Raw genomic sequence first — 18547 nt, forward strand, 5'->3', positions numbered from 1 at the left:
GGGAAAGGAGAATGACATATGTTAATAGAGCAGCAATGAATAGCAAATCAAGTTACATCAGGAGTACCACGCTTGATTGGCACCTCCTTTTTACTGTGGCTGAGAATTAAAAACTATTTTCAAGACAGTTATTTTACCCTGAATAGAAAGTATCGTGAGCATGTGCAAACAGCAGTTGCTTTTTGTTATATCAAATATGCGAGAGGCTAGCAGGCAGAATAAATCATTCCAGGTAACAGGTGGATAATGACAAAATCTTTGGATGTTGTGTAGTTGGAGACCTAAACTAAGAGTCTCTGGACAGGTCTGAAGTATGCAGTCAGTGACTCAGAATACTGGAATATGAGATATTGTACAGTTCATTCTGAGTTTTTTTCTCCCCAAATCATTGAAAATGAATAGACTCTTTTAATAAAGGTAAGAATTTATCTTACCTCCTCAACTGGGATTTAGTTAGCCTCTGCAGTAGTTGATTTACAGTCTCCCCTCCCTTCCCCTTCCTCTCTCTTCTCTTCCTTCATAAATTTAAGGTATACAGCTTGTTCATTTGATAGTTTTATACTGTAATATGATTGCCATTGTAGTGATAATTAGCATCTCTACCATGCTACAGAATTGTCCTTCTTTTTTAGTAGTTGGAGTAATTAAGTTCCAGTTTCTCAGCAAGTTTGATGATTATAATACAATATTGTCTATATTCACTCTACTGTGCATTATATATCTAGGGCTTATATTTGCCACTTGTAAGTTTGTACCCTTAAACATCTGTCCTGTACCTCCACTCCCACCCCCTTGTAACCATCATTCTATTCCCTATTTTTAGAAGTTTGGCTTTTTCATATTCCACATTGTGATCTCATACAGTACTCATCTTTCTTTATCTTACCTCCCCTTTAGCATACTGTGCTCAGAGTCCATCCATGTTGTTGCAAATAGCAGAATGTCCTTTCTCATGGCTGAATCCCATTGTATATCTGTATCACATTTTCTTTATTCATCATCTGACTTGTTTCCAGATCTTAGCTATTACAATACTGCAGTGAACATGGGGGTGTATATATCTTTTCAAGTTATTATTTTCATTTTCTTCAGCTAAATGGCCACAAGTGGAATTGCTGTGTTACATGGTAGTTTTTAGGATTTGAGGAACCTCCATTTTGTCTTCCACAGTGGCTGCACCAATTTACATTCCCATCAACAGTGCACAAGGGTTTCCTTTTCTCCTCGTCCTTGGCCAGCATGTTATCTCTTGTTTTCTTGCTAGTTATCATCCTGACAAGAGTGAACTGGTATTTCATTGTGGTTTTGATCTGCTTTCCCTGATGATTAATGATGTTGAGCACCTTTCATGTACCTATTGGCTATTTGTATGTTTTCTTTGGAAAAATGTCTCTTCGGTTCTCAATTTTAATCAGATTTTTTGTTTTTTTGTTTTTGATACTGAGTGGTAGGGGTTCTTTGTATTTTTTGGATATTAACCCTTATCTGGTCTGCAAAAGTTTTCTCCCATTCTGTATGTTGCCTTTTCATTTTGTTAATTGTTGTTGTTCTTTTTTTCTTTTTGCAGTGTAAAAAGCTTTTGAGTTTGATGTAGTAGTCCCATTTGCTGATTTTTGCTTTTGGGGCTTTATTTTTGGTGTCATATTCAAAAAAATTATTGCTAAGACCAATGCTGAGGAGCTTCTTCCCTATGTTTTCTTTTAGGAATTTATAATATCAAATCTTATGTTTATATCTGATCCCTTTTGAGTTCATTTTTGTGATTGATGTAAGATAGTTGTCCAATTTCATTGCTATGTATGTGTGTGTCCAGTTTTCCCTATACCATTTGTTGAAGAGACTACCCTTTCCCTACTGGGTGCTTCTGGCTCCCTTGTTGAGTATGAGCTGACCATAACAGCAAGAGTTTAATGCTGGGCTCTCTTCCCTGTTCCTTTGGTCTGTATGTCTATTTTTTTGCCCGTACTGTCTTTATTATTGTAGCTTCATAGTCCAGTTTGAAATCAGGAAGTGTGATACCTCCAGCCTTGTTGTTTTGTGGTTCCATACAAATTTCAGGATTGTTTTTCTGTTTCTGTGAGGAACACAATTGTTATTTTGTTGGGATTGCATTGAATCTATAGATGAATTTGGATAGTAACTATTTTAACAGTATTTATTCTTCCAATCCATGAAAACTAGATGTCTTTCCATCTGTGTTCTTCAGTTTCAGCAGTCTTGTTTGCTTTGTACAGATCTTTTTCAGTTCCTTGGTTAAACTTATTCCTAAGTATTTATTATTTTTGCTGCTTTTGTGAATGGGATAGTTTTTTCAGACATTTCATTCTTAGTGGATAGAAATGCAACTGACTTAAGTTGATGTACATTCCTGCAGCTTTACCGAAATCATTATTTCAAAGTTACTTGGTTGAGTTCTTGGGATTTTCTACATACAGACTCATATCATCTGCAAATAGAGGCATTTTTACTTGTTTCATGATTTAGTTGCCTTTTCCTTCTTTGTCTTGCCTCACTGCTCTAACTAGGACTTCAGTACTATATTGAATGAGAGGTGAGAACGGGCATCCTGTGTTGTTCTTTATCTTAGAGAAAAAGTCTTACATTTTTCTCCATTGAGTTTAACGTTAGCTGTTGATTTGTCATATATGGCCCTTAAGTTAAGGTACATTCATTCTATCTTCTGGGGATTTTTATCATGAAAGGATGTTGTAGTTTGTCAAATGCTTTTTTTTGCTGCCTTTATTAAGATAATCATATGTTTTTTATATTTCATATTGTGATGTATTACATTTGTTGATTTGCATATGTTGTTGAACCATCTTTGCATCTCAGGGATAAATACCACTTGGTTATGGTATATAATCCTTTTGAAATGTTTTTGAATTTGGTTTGCTAATATTTTGTTGAGAATTTTTACACTTATATTCATCAGCAATATTGGTTTATAGTTTTCATGTGGTGTCCTTATCTGACTTTGGTATCAGGGTAATGCTGCCCTTACAGAGTGAGTTTGGAGGTATTCCCTCTCAGTTATTTGGAAGAGTTTGAAGATTGGTGTTCATTCTTCTTTGAATGTTTGGTAGAATTCACCAGTAAAGCTGTCTGATACTGAGATTTTCTATGTTGGTTAATTTTTTATTAGATTCAATCTCTTTACTTTTATTGGTCTGTTAAGAGTTTCTGTTTCTTCCTGATTCAGCCTTGGTAGGTTGTGTGTTTCTAGACATTTATCCATTCCTTCTAGGTTATCTAATTTATTGGCATATAATTGTTAATAGTCTCTTATGGTCCTGTGTATTTGTATAGTAACAGTTACAATTTTCCTTTTCTATTTCTAATTTACTTGAGTCCTCCTTTTTTTCTTAGTTTGGCTAACAGTTTGTCAATTTTGTTTATCTTTTTGAAGCACCAGCTTTTAGTTTTATTGTTCCGATTGGTTTTCTGGCCTCTATTTCATTTATTTCTGCTCTGATCTTTATTATTTCCTTCCTTCTGGTAACTTTGGGTTTGATCTGTTGTTTTTCTAGTTCTTTGAGGTGAAATGTTAGGTTGGTTATACAAGGTCTTTTAAGTTTAATGCATTTATCACTGAAACATTTAGAACTGCTTTTGCTGTATCTCATGAGCTTTGATATATTGAATTTCCATTTTCATTTGTTTTGAGATAATTTTTTATTTCCCTTTTGACTTCTTGCTTGACCAGATGTTGTTTCATTTCCACATGTTTGTAGATTTTCTAGCTTTCCTCTTATTGATTTCTAGGTTTATACCATTATAGCCAGAAAAGATAGCTGGTATGATTTCAGTCTTCTTAAATTTGCTGAGATTTGTTTTGTGCCCTATCACAAAATCTTATCTCAGAAAATGTTCTGTGTGCCCTCAAGAAGAATGTGCACTTGGTTTTGTGTAGAATATTCTTTTCTACCACTTTACTTTGAGCCTATGTGTGTCATTAGAGCTAAAATGAATTTCCTGTAGGCAGTATATAGTTAGATCCTGTTTCTTAATCCATCCAGCCACACAATGCCTTTTGATTGGTGAAATTAATCCATTTATATTTAGAGTGATTATTGGTATGGAAGAACTTGCTGTTATAGTTTGCCTTCTGGTTGTTTTGTATCTCCACTGTTTTTCCCTCTTGCTATTTACCCTTTGTAAAATGGTGCTTTTCCAAGGTGATTTGCCTAGTTTTTTGTTTTGGGATTTCACACTTAATGTCTGCTTTGTGGTTACCATGTGGCTTACATGAAACATCTCATGTAAAATAGTCTTTTTTATGCTGATAGCACTTTATCTTTGCTTGTAAAGGTTCCACCCTTTTACTCCTCTGATTTTTGTCACAACTTACCTCTTTTTATGCAGTAAATTCATTGAGAAATTATAGTAGCTATTGTTATATTTAATGCTCCTTTCTTTAATTAAGTGGTTAGCATACCATTCTAATATAGTTATAGTTTTCTAATTATTTTTCCCCTTTCCTAGAGGATTGTATATTTTATTTGCTTTTATGTCACTAATTAGCATTTGCATTTCAGCTTGAAGAACTCCTTTAGCATTTCTTACAAGGCAAATCTAGTGATGAACTCCCTGTTTTCATTTTTCCTTCATCTTCATATCTGAAGGATAACTTTGCTGGATGAAATATTCTTGGCTGGCAATTTTTATCTTTCAACACTTTGAATATGTCATTCTATTTTCCTCTGGCCTGTAGAGCTTCTGCTGAGAAATCCACTAATGGCAAGTCCCTCAGGTTTCGTTCTTTTTTTCCCTGGCTGCCTTTAAGATTCTTTATCATTGATTTTTGACAGTGTCATTATAATGCGTCTTGGAGAAGGTCTTTTTACATTGAGATAATAGGGTAATCTGTGGCCTCTTGGATTTTCGGACTTGTATGTCCAATTGCTTCCCCGGGTTTGGGAAGTTCCTAGCTATTATTTCTTTAAATATGTTCTCTGCTTCTTCTAATAGACCAATAATTCCTATATTTGTTTTTCCCATGTCTGAGAGCTTTTGTAGGGTTTCTTTATTCTTTTAAAATTTTCTCTCTCCTGAGTCATTTCTAAATTCCTGTTGTCTAAGTTGCTAATTCTCTCCTCGATCTGATCTCCCCAACTTCCTAAGCTCTCTAATTCATTCTTTATCTGATTCATTGAATTATTCACCTCCAGAATTTTTTTAATTTAGTGAAAAAACAAACAAAAAAAACCTCCTTCTGTTCATTTAACTTTACTCCTCAGTTCATTCAGTTGCCTTTCTGGGTTTTCTTGTATTACACTGAATCTCCTCATAACAGCTATTTTGAATTCTTTATCAGATTGCAATATTCCATGCCTTTGAGTTTGGCTGCTGGGGAATTATTTTGTTTTCATGATAACCATACTACTGTGATTTTTCACTGAATGAAACTCTGCAGTCTCACTTGAAGTAGCACATACACCTTTCTTAGTTGTTTGTACTTTGATTGTTACTGTTCAATAGACTGGCAGTTAGAAACCTTTTGTTTTCTAGAAGGTGGCACATTCTAGAACTCAAGTTTCTGGTTTCTTTTTACCTGAGCTGGCTCTGTGGCTGCACTCAGGAGCATGGGTTAAAAAAAGATGGTGTAGAAAGAGCTGGTGGCCGAGTGCGGGAGTTGTAGGCTTATTACCTGGGACTTCTGTGGGTGCTCTTGGCATGGTAAGGGGATCCTTGAGTTGGGTATTCCTAGAGGTCTTTGGGCAGACATCCTGATGAACTCCCATAGAGGTAGGAAACATGTTCCTTCAGTGCCCTTAGTTATTCTTGTTTGCATCTTTCCCTTTCCTCTCCCTTCCCCATGTCATGCAGGTCCCGCCTAAGAAGTCTGGGTGCTGCTGGAGAGACACAGGTACCTTCAGCTACAACCCATGTAGCTAGTTACTCACCACTTTCACTTTCTACCAGTACATATCAGTGTTACCCTGTGGAGAGAGACTGACCCAAGTTTCTCCTCTGCCTACAAACTTACTGTCCTGCTGTGATGTCATGCCAGTTTCCCATCAGGCTGGCTGGGCCTTCACAAATTCTGTATCTCTCTTGGTATCAGACCTGTTTGTTTTGCACTCTCCGGTTTGGCTCCCTACCCTCTCCCCCCGTCATGATATGTGGGGTTGAGGCAAGCTTACTCCCTTGGATTTGCAGCCCCCTCTGAGAGCCTATCCATCCTACTTTCTGAAACACAGGTGAGTAAAAAATCTCCTGGGTGTTCTGGTGTAATGTGCAGTCACTTTTATTTGGTTATGAATGACCAATTGTAAATAGAGAAAAAAAGGAATGACCCCTGCTGCTGCTGTCTCCAGTCTTCTGACTTTGAATCCCGTGTTCTTATACATATTGATTACACCCCAAAATATGTGGCAATATCTGGGTAATTTGGGATATGTTTTGTTGTTTCTCAATGTAAGTTACCAAGATAGCCGGTTTTTAACTACTGTATAATATTGAGCATTTGCTATGTGCCAGGGACCACGTTACATGATAATAAGAGTATTTAGCCCTCATAAATATTGTTGAAGATCTGAAGCAAACTGCAGAGAACATGGAATAAGCTTCTTGGCTCTGTGTTTTACAGAAGACCAAATAGGTCACAGTTTAACAGTTAGCATAAGTAGTATCTGGGAGTAGAAATAACTAGTATCTGGGAGTAGAAACATGAATGTTTGTCCCCAAGACCAAAGTTCTTTCTACTCTATCAAAGTTTACTTTTCATGGTTTCTTTTATTGTTCTTATAAGTTACTTCTGGCAGTTTCTATCCCTAAAGAGAGAGAGAGGGCTTTGTGTAAGCCATATTTTGTCACCTTCTGATTAACTTGATTCATAACGCATATCTTAAAAATACTCTGAGCAAGAGAGTACCTTTCCAGAAACTTTTTTTTCATATGGTACTCCTAATATTACATTCTTTGTTCCAGGCACCAAACCAAGAGTGTCACATTGTCTAAGTTGCTTTTTCAAATATTTCTGTAATTCAATTCCTGGGAGTCTGACAAGGATGGTATAACACTGAGGACAAAGCAGGAAATTCTGAGACCCTCTTGGGCAGTTTCACTATGTAGTATATAGAATTTTTTAAGTAATCCTAACTAAGTGGATGGTGGTTTTGTGTTTGTACTGATAGGCCTCAAAGTGTTTTAGGGAAAAAAAAGGCAGACAGGCATTCCTCCCCACTGTCTAAACTGACTTGTCACCTATCATTGGCAAGAAGTACTGTGCCATGACAGATGTCTGTCTAAGCCAGCCTTCTCCATAAGCTCTGACTCTAAACAAAGTATGTTAGTGACAGAGTATTGGAACAACACGTGGTTGTCCCATCTCTTACTTAACTTTTTTATCCCTTTTTCGAAAATTTTGAAACATTTCCGAACTACTGTCCTCCTTTTCTTGGTAAACTTTGTCTTTCTTTCTAATGCCTCTATGAGGTAGCTTATAATTAGGACATTATAAGCCTTATAGAAAAAAGCAGCTCCTGGTACAACTGTTAACATTTTATAGATTATATCCACCTGTGCATTTAACACATTCTGTTGGTTTAGCTGTTAGATTAGCACATTCCCTGATGTGTTAGGAAAGATATTCCTCATTTATATCAAGAAGGCTTTCTCTGTGGTGAGCTCTAATACTTTTTTTTGCAGGGGGGGGGTGGGGGTAGTGGCGGGTAGCACAATGATCACCTACCTTCTTTTTAGGAAGAGGCCTAGAGAACCACAAAGGTCCCAGTACATGATCCTGAGGAGTAAGTTAACAAAGACCTCCAGGGATGGTGGACTTAGGCAACTTCATTTTAAGTTTAATCTAGAAAAAGGGTGTGGTGTCAGCCCAGTAAAGCTGATCAATAGAAACTGGTTTTTTCCAAGGAGTCTATTGTGAACAGAGCTTTGAGCCCTGGCACCCACACTTTGAAATGGTCCCATTATGGCAATTGGGAGCCCAGCTTATCCTGTTCTCATGTGAACCAGGGCCCCTACTTCTCTCAAAGTCTGAGAAAGAGGGAAAGGAAGTTACCTGTTCCAGCTCTTGGTAGGTAGGGAGCCTGAGGTGACGGAGCTCCTCCTTTGATTTTATGAGGGATTCTTTATTCTCCCACTTGACAAAAGCCCGCTTTCTGACCAGGACTGGGCTAGGGCATGGAGATGTGGGGCTGGGAAGAACATACAGAGTATCCTGGGCTGTCTTCCTTGGGGAAGGCGGCACACAGGGACCAGAAGGGCCCTCGCTGCCAAGCCAAGGCAGTGATTCGGTCTGGGTGGCCTTGTGCGCCGCAGTCCTCTTAAGCCGAACAGAAATCTTCTGTGAGGACACACCCATGAGCACGATGGTCCGATCCTTACTTTCCTCACTGTGTTCCACAGCCTCCCCATTAGGGAATGTGAAGGGTCCTTCCTCAGGTGCTACAGGTAGACACAAAACATGTTAGTACCCAGCTCAGAAAAGGAGACTCAAGACTGACATGTTAATTTCAAGTGAGACCTTTCCTATATTTATATGAGTTCTGTAGTCCCAAAGTGGATTCATTTTCAGGCACCCAATTTAGGGGTGAAGGGGACTGAAATCCAGGGGCTTTGCTGGCCAAGCCCTAGCCACTGGGGTTAGGCTGCATCCACCCTGAGGGAAAGGCATTTTTTTTTGTTTGTACAAAGATTGCCTAGAAAGTTTGTTTCTTCAGATAAGCTGAAGTCCCTGCCTCTACTGTAGTTTCATAAATTAAAGAGAGCAGGGTCAATGTACAGATAGAAATGCTCTAAATGCTTTCTGTGGACCCTGCTGTCTGGGAGCTCTCAGCACTCAAGTTTCAGTTTGGATACAGGTGGCCTCCAGCAGCCTATATTCTCTGTGAGGCCAATATGTCCATTTGAACAATGGGCACAGCTTAACCGTGAGAGGGAAGTTGTAGCTTTGTGGAGGTGTGTGTCAACATAGTGCTCTTGTTTGATACCAACTGGAAAAGGAAAGAGGAGTCATTCTGATTTTTCTCCTTTGAACCAAGACTCCTGCCCAGGCCCCAGCCTAGACAGTAATCTGGAAAAGGAGAGTAAGAGCAGTGTATCTGAGCCAGGTGGCAGGTGTTCAGACTGCAGAGTACTCTTCTATTTCTACAGAGCACTACTTCTACTCTGAAAAGTCCTTAGGGCCCATACAACGTTTCTTGATAAACAGAGATTTTGGATTCTGTTTAGTCTTTGATTAAACATGGATGAAAAAACTACTACCTTCCAGCATTTAGGGAATGAAATGATTTTATATGCTTATATGTATACATATATATATATATATACACACACACACACACATATATAAAATATATATAAAACACATTTTAACAGAAAGTGACACTTTTTAAAAAAATACTTTTTCTTATATAATTTTTAAAAATATTATTAAACTTTCTAACAAAGACATTGAATTGGTATAGTCAAATGGCTCTGGACCAGGAAAGTTCTCTAATTAGCATTGTGATCTGAATCAACAGTTCTATTAATAGGAACCTATAAAGATACTAGTTTAATGTTTCCCTAGAGGAACACAGTTTTTAAAAGTTCAAAATTATAATTGCACTGTCAGTACTAGAATATTTAAATTGTTACATTTACCCTAATTAATTACAGTCTTTATTATGGATGATTATTTTTTTCTGTCTCCATTTTCTAACATTTCTATAACATGTTATACTTTTTTATCAGCTCAAATTATAAATAATCCTAGACATACAGAAACTTGGGGTAGAATCCTAGGCATGTTACCTTTTTAGAAGCAAAAAGAAGAAAGCAAGTAAGAAAAAGCAACAGAAGGAGCCTTTAAAATGGCAGGAGAAGTTCTAGGAGTCTACAATGTTGTAAAAGCCAGGAGAAGTGTTAAGTTTCAAGAAAGGAAAAGTAGATGAATATACAAAGTTACAGTGAGATTGACAAAGATGATAATGGGCTAAAAAGAAAACATTGGAAGTTTTGATTTGATGAGCAGGTGCCATCACAGAGAATAATTATTAAGAGATGGAAGCAGTTTGAATGGATGATGGTGATAGCCAGTCAGTTTTTCCATTACAAACATGCCTTGAAGGCTTACTGCAATCTTCATTTGTTGCTCATGAATAATACCTGTTTTAATCCTACCCATTAATTTACTTCCTGGTGGGTTATAAGAAAGCCTCAGAAGTCCTCTTATTTGGAGGCAGGGTTGAGAGAAGAGATGGACTGGAGAAGAGAAATCTCTAGGTGCAGCCCCTTTCCAGGCTTTGTGCTGAGGTCCAGACCTTCATGCTGCTCTCTGCCACCTTTCTCCTATGAAAATTTGCATTGTATCTGACACAATTGTGGTGCCCAAAAGTTGTGTATAACTCTTAAAATATAGAGTGCATAGTATACAGGTATGTCATCCACAATGGTATTTGTGGTGGTTTCTATTAAGAGTGGAAAGGAGAACAGTAATCTTCCCATTTCACTTTCTAAGATAAATGTTGAGTGCCTACTTACTGAGGAGCAGATCTTTGGCTCCCAGTGAGCAAAGGCTGGATGTTGGCCCCACCGAGGTGCTGTTCTCTGTGGGAGCTGCTGGGTTCTTGGCTCGCTTCTTGCACTCAAACACAACCAGATCTTTGCATTGTTTGTGGCAATTCATCCCGCAGTCTGTGGACAAGACACTTTGGTCAGGAAGTCTTTCACTTTCATCTTCAGGATCTTAAAACTGCATTTACATGCAGCACTCTCCTGTCATGCATGCCTGTACCGTCTCCTGGAGCTAGGTCACCTAGCACTCTTTGTGAACCTAGCATTCTCCTCACTTGGTCAACCCTCGATCTCACCAGCTTGCTGTAGTCCTGACTATCTCAGAATCAGAGGTGGAAGCTTGTATCATCTTGGAGGGACTAAGTGGTATCTCAGGTATTCTGCAGATACTACCTACTCTACAGAGACTCTCTGTGGGCTATTAGGTTTTACTCCTTTTTTCCTTGCAGTAAAAGCTCTCTTTTTCACTCTTGAATTGTCTAGTCACAAGGAAGGACAGTTATGTCCTGAGGTGTCAGCCTTTCTTTTATCGTAGACAGGACCTTTTGTAATCACTGACCTTCTGTTCCAAAAGTCAGTCTGTGCATTTGAATGGGAACCCACTTTTTCCATGACCATCTGAGAGTATAATCTCCTAACAGCCAACCCTATTTCCAAGGCAGCCAAGGCAGAGGATCTTGTAAGGGGAAGCTGCATAACTGGTCACCAGGCATTCCTGTCTTGGGTGTGGTGGCAGTCAATCTCGGTGGGCACTTATCTAAGGAAGCCAGTTTGGGGATGAGGCTGTGTACTGTGCTGAGAAGTTGTGGACTGCATGGATAATTACTATGGGCAAAAAATGCTTTTTATAGGAGAGCCTCTGAGACCAGGGAAAACAAATCAACAAAGCTGAACCTTACCTTTACATCGGTATCCTTGTTTGATCACTCCCCAGAGCTATGGGACGAGAGAATGCATCACATGTCATTCATCTATCTGTGCGAGGCTAGACTTTGACATCCATTCTTTATTTTTCCCCTCACTCTGCTCTCATCCTCAAGTAGGAGGGAAACCTTGCTCATCTCTCCTATGTCTTATCCCTCCTGATCTTAAACTGGAAACAGGAGAAGTCTGTGCTGATCAGAGTCATATGTTCTCAAGAAGCTCACCATCGACCCAGGCCTTCTCCAGGCCTGAAATGGATGAATCACAGGACAAACAGCCTTCTTGGGACTCCAAACTAAAGAACAAGTGCATAGAATCTTGGGGTGAAGCACTGGGTTTAGAAAGAAACTCCTGGTCAGGGATGGGACAGAGGAGGGACACTCAGATGACTTTTTAAAGGCAGTTCTCTTTGAAGGGGGGAGGGGCAAGGATGTCTCATTTCTTTTTTTCTAACATTTGAAACAGCATATGATCATAATACTTAAAAAGTATATCTCAAAAGTAATCGCATTAACATTTCCTTACCATTTATTCCAAGCCTCATGCACCAGTGAAAAAAATAAATCAGGAAGAAATGGGAAAAAGTGAGTGCAAGCTAAAGTCATGTATTTGAGGACCAGGTGTTTGCTTAGGCTCTGAGCTGGGATGAGCTGACAAGGGTGCTGAGGCCTATGCCAGGCTTCATCATTTACACTGTCCCAAGTTCAACCCTAAAACACTCTAAGAACAACTTACAAATCCAGCACAGTTGTCACAAAATGTGGGTTTCAGGTAGGTGGTCTCTTGGAAGTTGTGAGGAAAGCCCAGGCCCAGCTTGGAGTAGATTGAGCTGGCCCTCATGAAGTAGGCTGTGATCTCCTCTCTGCTGATGAGGCCTTCCCTGCCAGCACATGAAGGAGATGAGGGTGTAAGTGGGGGACAGGAGGTGACAGGGGTGACTTCTAGCCTTAGACTCACCTTTGTTTTTATCCTTGAGTGGTAGCACAGTACATAATACCTGATAATTACTTCCATGAGCCCTCCTCTTAAAAAGGGTACTTGGGTAGCATCTTGTAAGTACTTGAGGCAGGAATACTCATTTCCAAAGTTGTTCTTTGGATAAACTAGGTTTTTCTAATTAATCTAACCAATATCTGAAATATTGTAAAGAAGAATAATCGAGAATGTGTGTACAGGGAGAGGGGTATCATACGCTGCAGTTTCTGACTTTACACAGCACATATAACTGGAAGCCATCAACCATGTATTTAGTTTCATACAGAGAACCAACATCGGCCTTAGTGTAACCTTGAGGAAAGCAAATATGCAAAATATTAATAAATATTGTTTCTCATAATCTGTAAGATGAAGCAAGAGGGATACTAAATTTTATCTTCTTTATAGTTGACTATTCCTAAACAGATTTATGAAATCTTCAAGTCTGAGGCATTTAAAAAGCATGTTTTTCATTGTCTACTGTGGACCAAACCAGAGCCAGACAGGCCTTCCCCGGATGGTTGCCTTTCAGCCCCAGTATTCATTAAGTGGTCACAGCAGCACAGCTGAGTTTACAGGTGCATCTGATGACACCCATAAACCCCTCTCACCAGGCTCAGAACCACATATTCTTATACACACTCACCTGTCTTTGTCCATCACACAGAAGGAAAATGGAAAACTTGCAGCAATCTTTTCAAACTCTTCCTGAGAAATGTATCCATCCTGGTCATGATCATAGTTCTTGAAGACAGACTGAAAAAAGCAGTGTCTTTGATGATTACCAAAAAGAAAGCAATCATTTTTCCCTTTAGCCAAGGACAGAGAGGCTGGAGCAGCTGATGGAAACATGCTCCTTAAAGGTGCTGCAAAGCCTCAGCAGATCCCATCCCATGTCTTTGCTGGCACCAGCATCTGGAGGGTGGCCAGCTGCTGTTAACCCCATTAGCCCTGTGTATTCCCAGCTCGTTGCACGGAGGGATGTTCCCCCTCCTCTCTGACCTTCTGTCATTGCTCAGCTCAAACTGCACCTTCTCTGTGAAGCTCCCACTAACAGCTGATGCAAGTGCCCCCTCCTCCCCTCCCCCACTGCTTTAATCCCCAACCGCTCACTGTTGTGTTACTTGCTGGCCCTAGCTTTTCTCCTTTCACACTGGAATGGCCTATGAGGAAGAATGTGGAAATGTGAAAGTATATACCTCCTCAGCATTTAGCACAGTGAATTAAATCAAGCAATGCCAAAATTTTCAGTTTTAGATTCTCCTTGTTACTCTTCCTCACACACAAGTGTTTTCTTACACCTCTTGGCCCCAAATAAAGACCAGCTTTATGCTCTCCCGCTACATCTATCCTCTCTTGTAAGAGGAGGCACACTTCCCCCTTAAGGCCAAAGTACGATGGCAGAATGTAACTTCTGAACTGGTCTGCTGCCAGTGTAAGCACGTGGCCCCCTGTGCTCCCCTCCGTGCTCTCCCCCATGCAGAGCTAAGCCAGGCAGTGCCTTGTTTTTGTGTGCTGAAAAACAGCTGTACTTACATCCACCATCCTCTGGACGTGTTTGCTTATGGTCTTTGGGTCAGGTTTGGGAGATACTCCAGAGGCCCAGTCCACTACTACTGGTGGCTTTGAAGGTGTTAGTGGCTACAATGAAATATTCAGAAAAATCTCTATGACTCTAATGCAGCGTCACCTACAACTCTGCTTTTCTACTCCCCTATGGCTGCATCTATAGACAACCTTCAACTATGTGTCATGGCAAGGAGCAGAGAACTCACACATAACTGAAATCTAGAACTGTAATCTTGGCTGACACAAATATGGTGTTATGGTTTACAAAGAGCTCCTCATATGCATTATCTCCATCTACACATAATTCAAAATTCTCAATTCCCTCTCCATTAAATCTTTTGGGGAAGCTGTCAACCAAGAGTAAAGTATATCATTTAAATTTCCTCTCTGTTCTCTACTTACTGTTTAGTAGAGATGTAGATGAAGAGAAAAATAGCTATAAAGCAGGAAAATACTGCCTTTAAAGAAAAAAGTCTGAGGCCAAGACAAGCTGAGATGGAATCAATTCCTAAATATTTGAGAGTTGGCCTAGATGTAAATCTCTTCCCAAAACAGGAGAAGGTATCCTTTCTACTGAAGTGCCCTGAAAATGGAACCTACCAAATATTTTCAGGGAACATGTCTCGTTATGATAGAAAGCTGGAACTTGATCTTTCTTTGTAGAGAGTGAAATCTGCCACATGAACAGATGAACTCAGTTTCTTAAGTGTGAACCACTCTCTCCACTTGAGTACTACTTGTTTTGGGACTGGGAAGCTTCCCAGGAGACTGTGAGCATTACCAGTCCTTCAGAAGGCAAACTGAACTTATTACACCTGCCTGTCAGAGAGGTGGGGACAGATAACCAGTCAAGTTCCTACTGTGCAGTGCCACGACTATGCTCTTGTGAGGTCAGAAGACCCAGCACACCACTCTGTCTGACCCAGATGAATACACAATGATGGGGCTTTTCTCTCTACCAAGCTGGGAATCCCCTTAAATTTAACTTCTGATTAGTATGCATATTGCTTTCATTATCATCAGCAAATCATATAAGAGAAACAATTGATGTGGGAACACTTTGTAATAAAGTGGCCTACAGTGCTACCTCTTCTCTAATTTGTGAACCACTGATGGTTCCACCACTTATTCTGATGTTCTTACAGCCACATAGTTGTTTCCTGTTAGTAATCTTATCCCTTCAAGCAGACTGCAGGTTCTTTATGGTCAGAAACTAGTCTTCATACCTATGTTGGTGCTTTCTCTGCTCCTAGCACAAGGTTGGGCATGTAGTAAACACATCATATGCTTATTAAACTGAACTAAGATGTTTAGTTTCTTAAGATGAATGACCTCGATGAACGGCTTGTAGATCACCTGTTACATGCAGGAGACTTAATATGAACAACTCACTGGGGCTTTGTGGTTCCTTGGTTCCCGGGCATAAGAAAGCTCATAGATTTCATCTTCAGTGTAGTAGAGATCTAGGGATAACTGCAAATAAAAGCAGAACAAGGTTAATTCCTAGGATGCTGTTTTCCTTTCCCAGGGTTGAAGCATTTCTTTCTGGGTTCTGCCTCTTCAGTGGTTAACTCTTCTGGGCTCTTAGTAGTTTGTTTTTAAAACTCACAATTTGGAGGGCATAACACCTTCTATTGCAATAGGGCAAGCATTAGTTCATTCTCTTAAAAATGTTTTTAAACATTGGAGAAGTCTCAAGATGACCTCTTTTAAACTATGATTTCATATGTAAGCCTCTAGATGGAGCTTAGGCCAGAGGCTCAATCCAGTCAGATGGTCCGCTTCTCACCCGGTCTTTCCCCAAAGCAGCAAGTGCTCTGAAAGGACAGTTTGCTTAGCCTGATACTGTTAAAATTTGTTTCTAGCAACAGAATCCAGTTTAAATGACAACAGGTATGATTAAACAATACTAAGAGTTAATGAGTTTCATATGTCTCAGAACTATAAAATTTTAGAGGACAGATGTTTTGGAAATAACCTTATTGTTAACCTAGAGTCAACAGCTGGGCTTCAGAAGGTTCAGAACTAAAAGACATGCATATTTTTGTATGGTTATGTATTTTTTATGGGAAGAATATTCACAGCTTTTATCACGGGATTTGTAATCCAAAAAAGTTAGGAGTCAGTGCAGCTTTTCATAGATGATGATGTCTAAGGCCGAGACCCGCCAAGGTCACCTGACCAATTAGTGAAAGCGTTAGGATTAGGCTGGATGTGAAGCCTGGGACTCTATCAGCCTTACTCTATCCTGTAAGGTAGGGAGAGGCTATAATATTCCATTCTGCAAAAAAAGCAGATTAATAATTGTGTAATTTGAGAACTGAAAGAGAAGTTATAAGTCATCCCAGAGACTAATCCCTCTGGTTTACAGAGGAGGAAACAAAGTTAGTTACATGCCCACAGTCACAACAGCTACTGAATCACAGGATTGCAGGTCAGAAGGGAGTTCATTTGACTGCACCCTGTTTCCAAAGTGCCTACCCTTTGGTGTTTGCCTACCCTTTGCTTGAACGTCCTGGAAACAGGGATCTAAGTTAGTAGTGGCAGAACTTAAATAACGAACCTGTTTTTGTATTTGCTTTTTAACTCACTGCCTTTTCCTTTTTATGAGAACACACTGTCTCCATCTCTTACCAAGCTTTGTATCCCTGATTTGATATCAGCTTCTGCCAGAAATCTTAGGGCTGCTTTTGCAGGGGAAGAGAAACACTGAGAAGTCCTCCTTAAGAGCACACAGCTTCTGGAGTCCCACCAATGGGTCTGAATCCAGGCTCTGCTGCTTAATGTAAGTGTGGTCCTCTGACCAGTTATGTCTCTGTGCCTCAGTACTCCTAACCATAAAAAAGAGATAATAATAGTATCTAATTCATAGAGTTTTTATGAGGATTAACCGAGCTAGTATTTGGCAAGGTGCAGACAGCGGCGCCTGGCACACAGTGCTTAGTAATCGTCTCCCACATGAGCCTCACCGTCAGCAGGTGCACCAAGTCCTTGTTAGCCTCCAAGGGTGGAGCCACCTCTTGCAGCTGCACCAGTTCATTGATATGATTGTAAAGGGCCAGCAGCTTGTGGACGTTCACCTTCCCATCCTCCAGATAGTCGGGCATGGCTTCATATAGGGAGATGAGGTCCTTGAGGTGCACCCCCAGGATGGGGATCTTGAAGCGGGTACACTCCCCATAGGCTCGCCGGTAGTTATCATAGTTTCTACAGGAGGAGAGCAGCTCAGTCATCTCACCCAGAACCTACAAAGCAGAAGAGAAGTCCCAGTCACATCAGGTATGCATCAGGCAAAGTATATTGTCTGCACTGCTGCACTGGGCATCTTGTTTACTCTTAATGAGTCATGGGATGTCATGATTTCATCCCATCCCTACTTTGTCAGGCAGGAGGTGATTCATCTAAAAGGTACAGATTATGATTCCCAAATGAAAATTCTAGTCTGGCAAATGTCACAGTGTATTTACAAATTCAAGGCATACTTTACTTGATTCTACTGTAAATCAGAAAAAATTTTAATGAGGTCTGTTTTATACCCAAATTTTCTTTAAAAAATAAAAATAAAAGCACCTGATACAGAAACTAAAAATGTACAAGAACACAGTGAATAATAAGAATCCCTCTGATCTGTTCCAAGCCATGCTGTTCCCTTCTCTAGTGTCTGTGACAGCTTCTAGAGGCTGCACTGCATTGCATTTGGAATGCGATGGCAGAATTGCAGACTGTGTTGCTGGCATGGGGCAAACCATGTGTTTTAAATGTGGAGCTTCAGTGGTCTGTTCCATGTTTTTATTCTTTATGCTGTGATGGGTCGACCACATCTCAGTGATTCTCAAATGGACCTATATCTAGGAAGCAGGTAGCATTCCATTCAGACTGACACTCTGATCTAGAGACAGAATAGATTAGACCACTTTGTAGCAAAGACATGCAAGAAGATGAGGTGGAGGCCCCAGGGAGCTCTTCATTGGAGCTCAGGCTCTGCCCCGGCCTGGGAGGGGGCCTGACTGCTCATTAGCCCAAGAGGAAGTGCGAGATCTGTGTTCCTCTCAAACACACCTGGTTGTTACAGAACCCCATTCCCCAAGCGTAATGACCAGCTTTCTCAGAAACAAACACTAAGACGGTCTGCCAATCATGTTACAACACAAGATAACCATTTTAAGTTGAATGTCAGAAGTTCTTTTAATTATTTATGGCCTAAGAAGTACCATTTCTCCGCAGTGAAAACTTGAGGTCTTGGAGTTAGCTGGCCTCCTGCAGTCACTTTGAGCTGACAAGGGAGCCTCATCACACCCCTCTAGCACACAGTGCAGGTGAGTGTGAGGGACAGAAGGTGCTCACAAGACAAGAAACTAACACCAAAAATGACAGAGGTAGTTTTGTTCCCGTTAGAAGGTAAGGTGAAGCACTGGGGCACACTCGCTTTGGCCCTGGACTTACTAATTTGCTGTGTAGACTCTGAGGGGCAAGCAGCTTCGGATAAAGAGGCACTGCTGTGGGGGACCCCAGGCTGTAGCTCATAAGGGAAATGGAATGAAGCTGTATGAATTTCTGTGAC

General features: G+C 40.2%; 1 protein-coding gene across 3 annotated transcripts in view; it reads right to left on the reverse strand.

The window, feature by feature from the left end:
- Positions 1-18547, reverse strand: part of RASGRP1 (RAS guanyl releasing protein 1) — a 65412-nt gene that overhangs the window by 2514 nt on the left and 44351 nt on the right. The window contains exons 9-17 of one of the 3 annotated variants that reach the window (XM_073211601.1): positions 16956-17231; positions 15379-15459; positions 13954-14058; positions 13064-13173; positions 12178-12322; positions 11418-11454; positions 10486-10638; positions 8021-8406; positions 7-6773 (exon numbers count right to left, since the gene is read on the reverse strand). In XM_073211601.1, the coding sequence (XP_073067702.1) occupies positions 6768-6773; positions 8021-8406; positions 10486-10638; positions 11418-11454; positions 12178-12322; positions 13064-13173; positions 13954-14058; positions 15379-15459; positions 16956-17231 (1299 nt within the window). In that variant the 3' untranslated portion in view covers positions 7-6767. Of the gene's footprint in view, positions 1-5; positions 8407-10485; positions 10639-11417; positions 11455-12177; positions 12323-13063; positions 13174-13953; positions 14059-15378; positions 15460-16955; positions 17232-18547 lie in introns of those variants that run through there. The other 2 variants (XM_073211600.1, XM_017660200.3) reach the window with 2 other exon arrangements.

The sequence above is a fragment of the Manis javanica genome, chromosome 8 (genome assembly GCF_040802235.1).
Source record: "Manis javanica isolate MJ-LG chromosome 8, MJ_LKY, whole genome shotgun sequence".
Taxonomy (NCBI): Eukaryota; Metazoa; Chordata; class Mammalia; order Pholidota; family Manidae; genus Manis; species Manis javanica.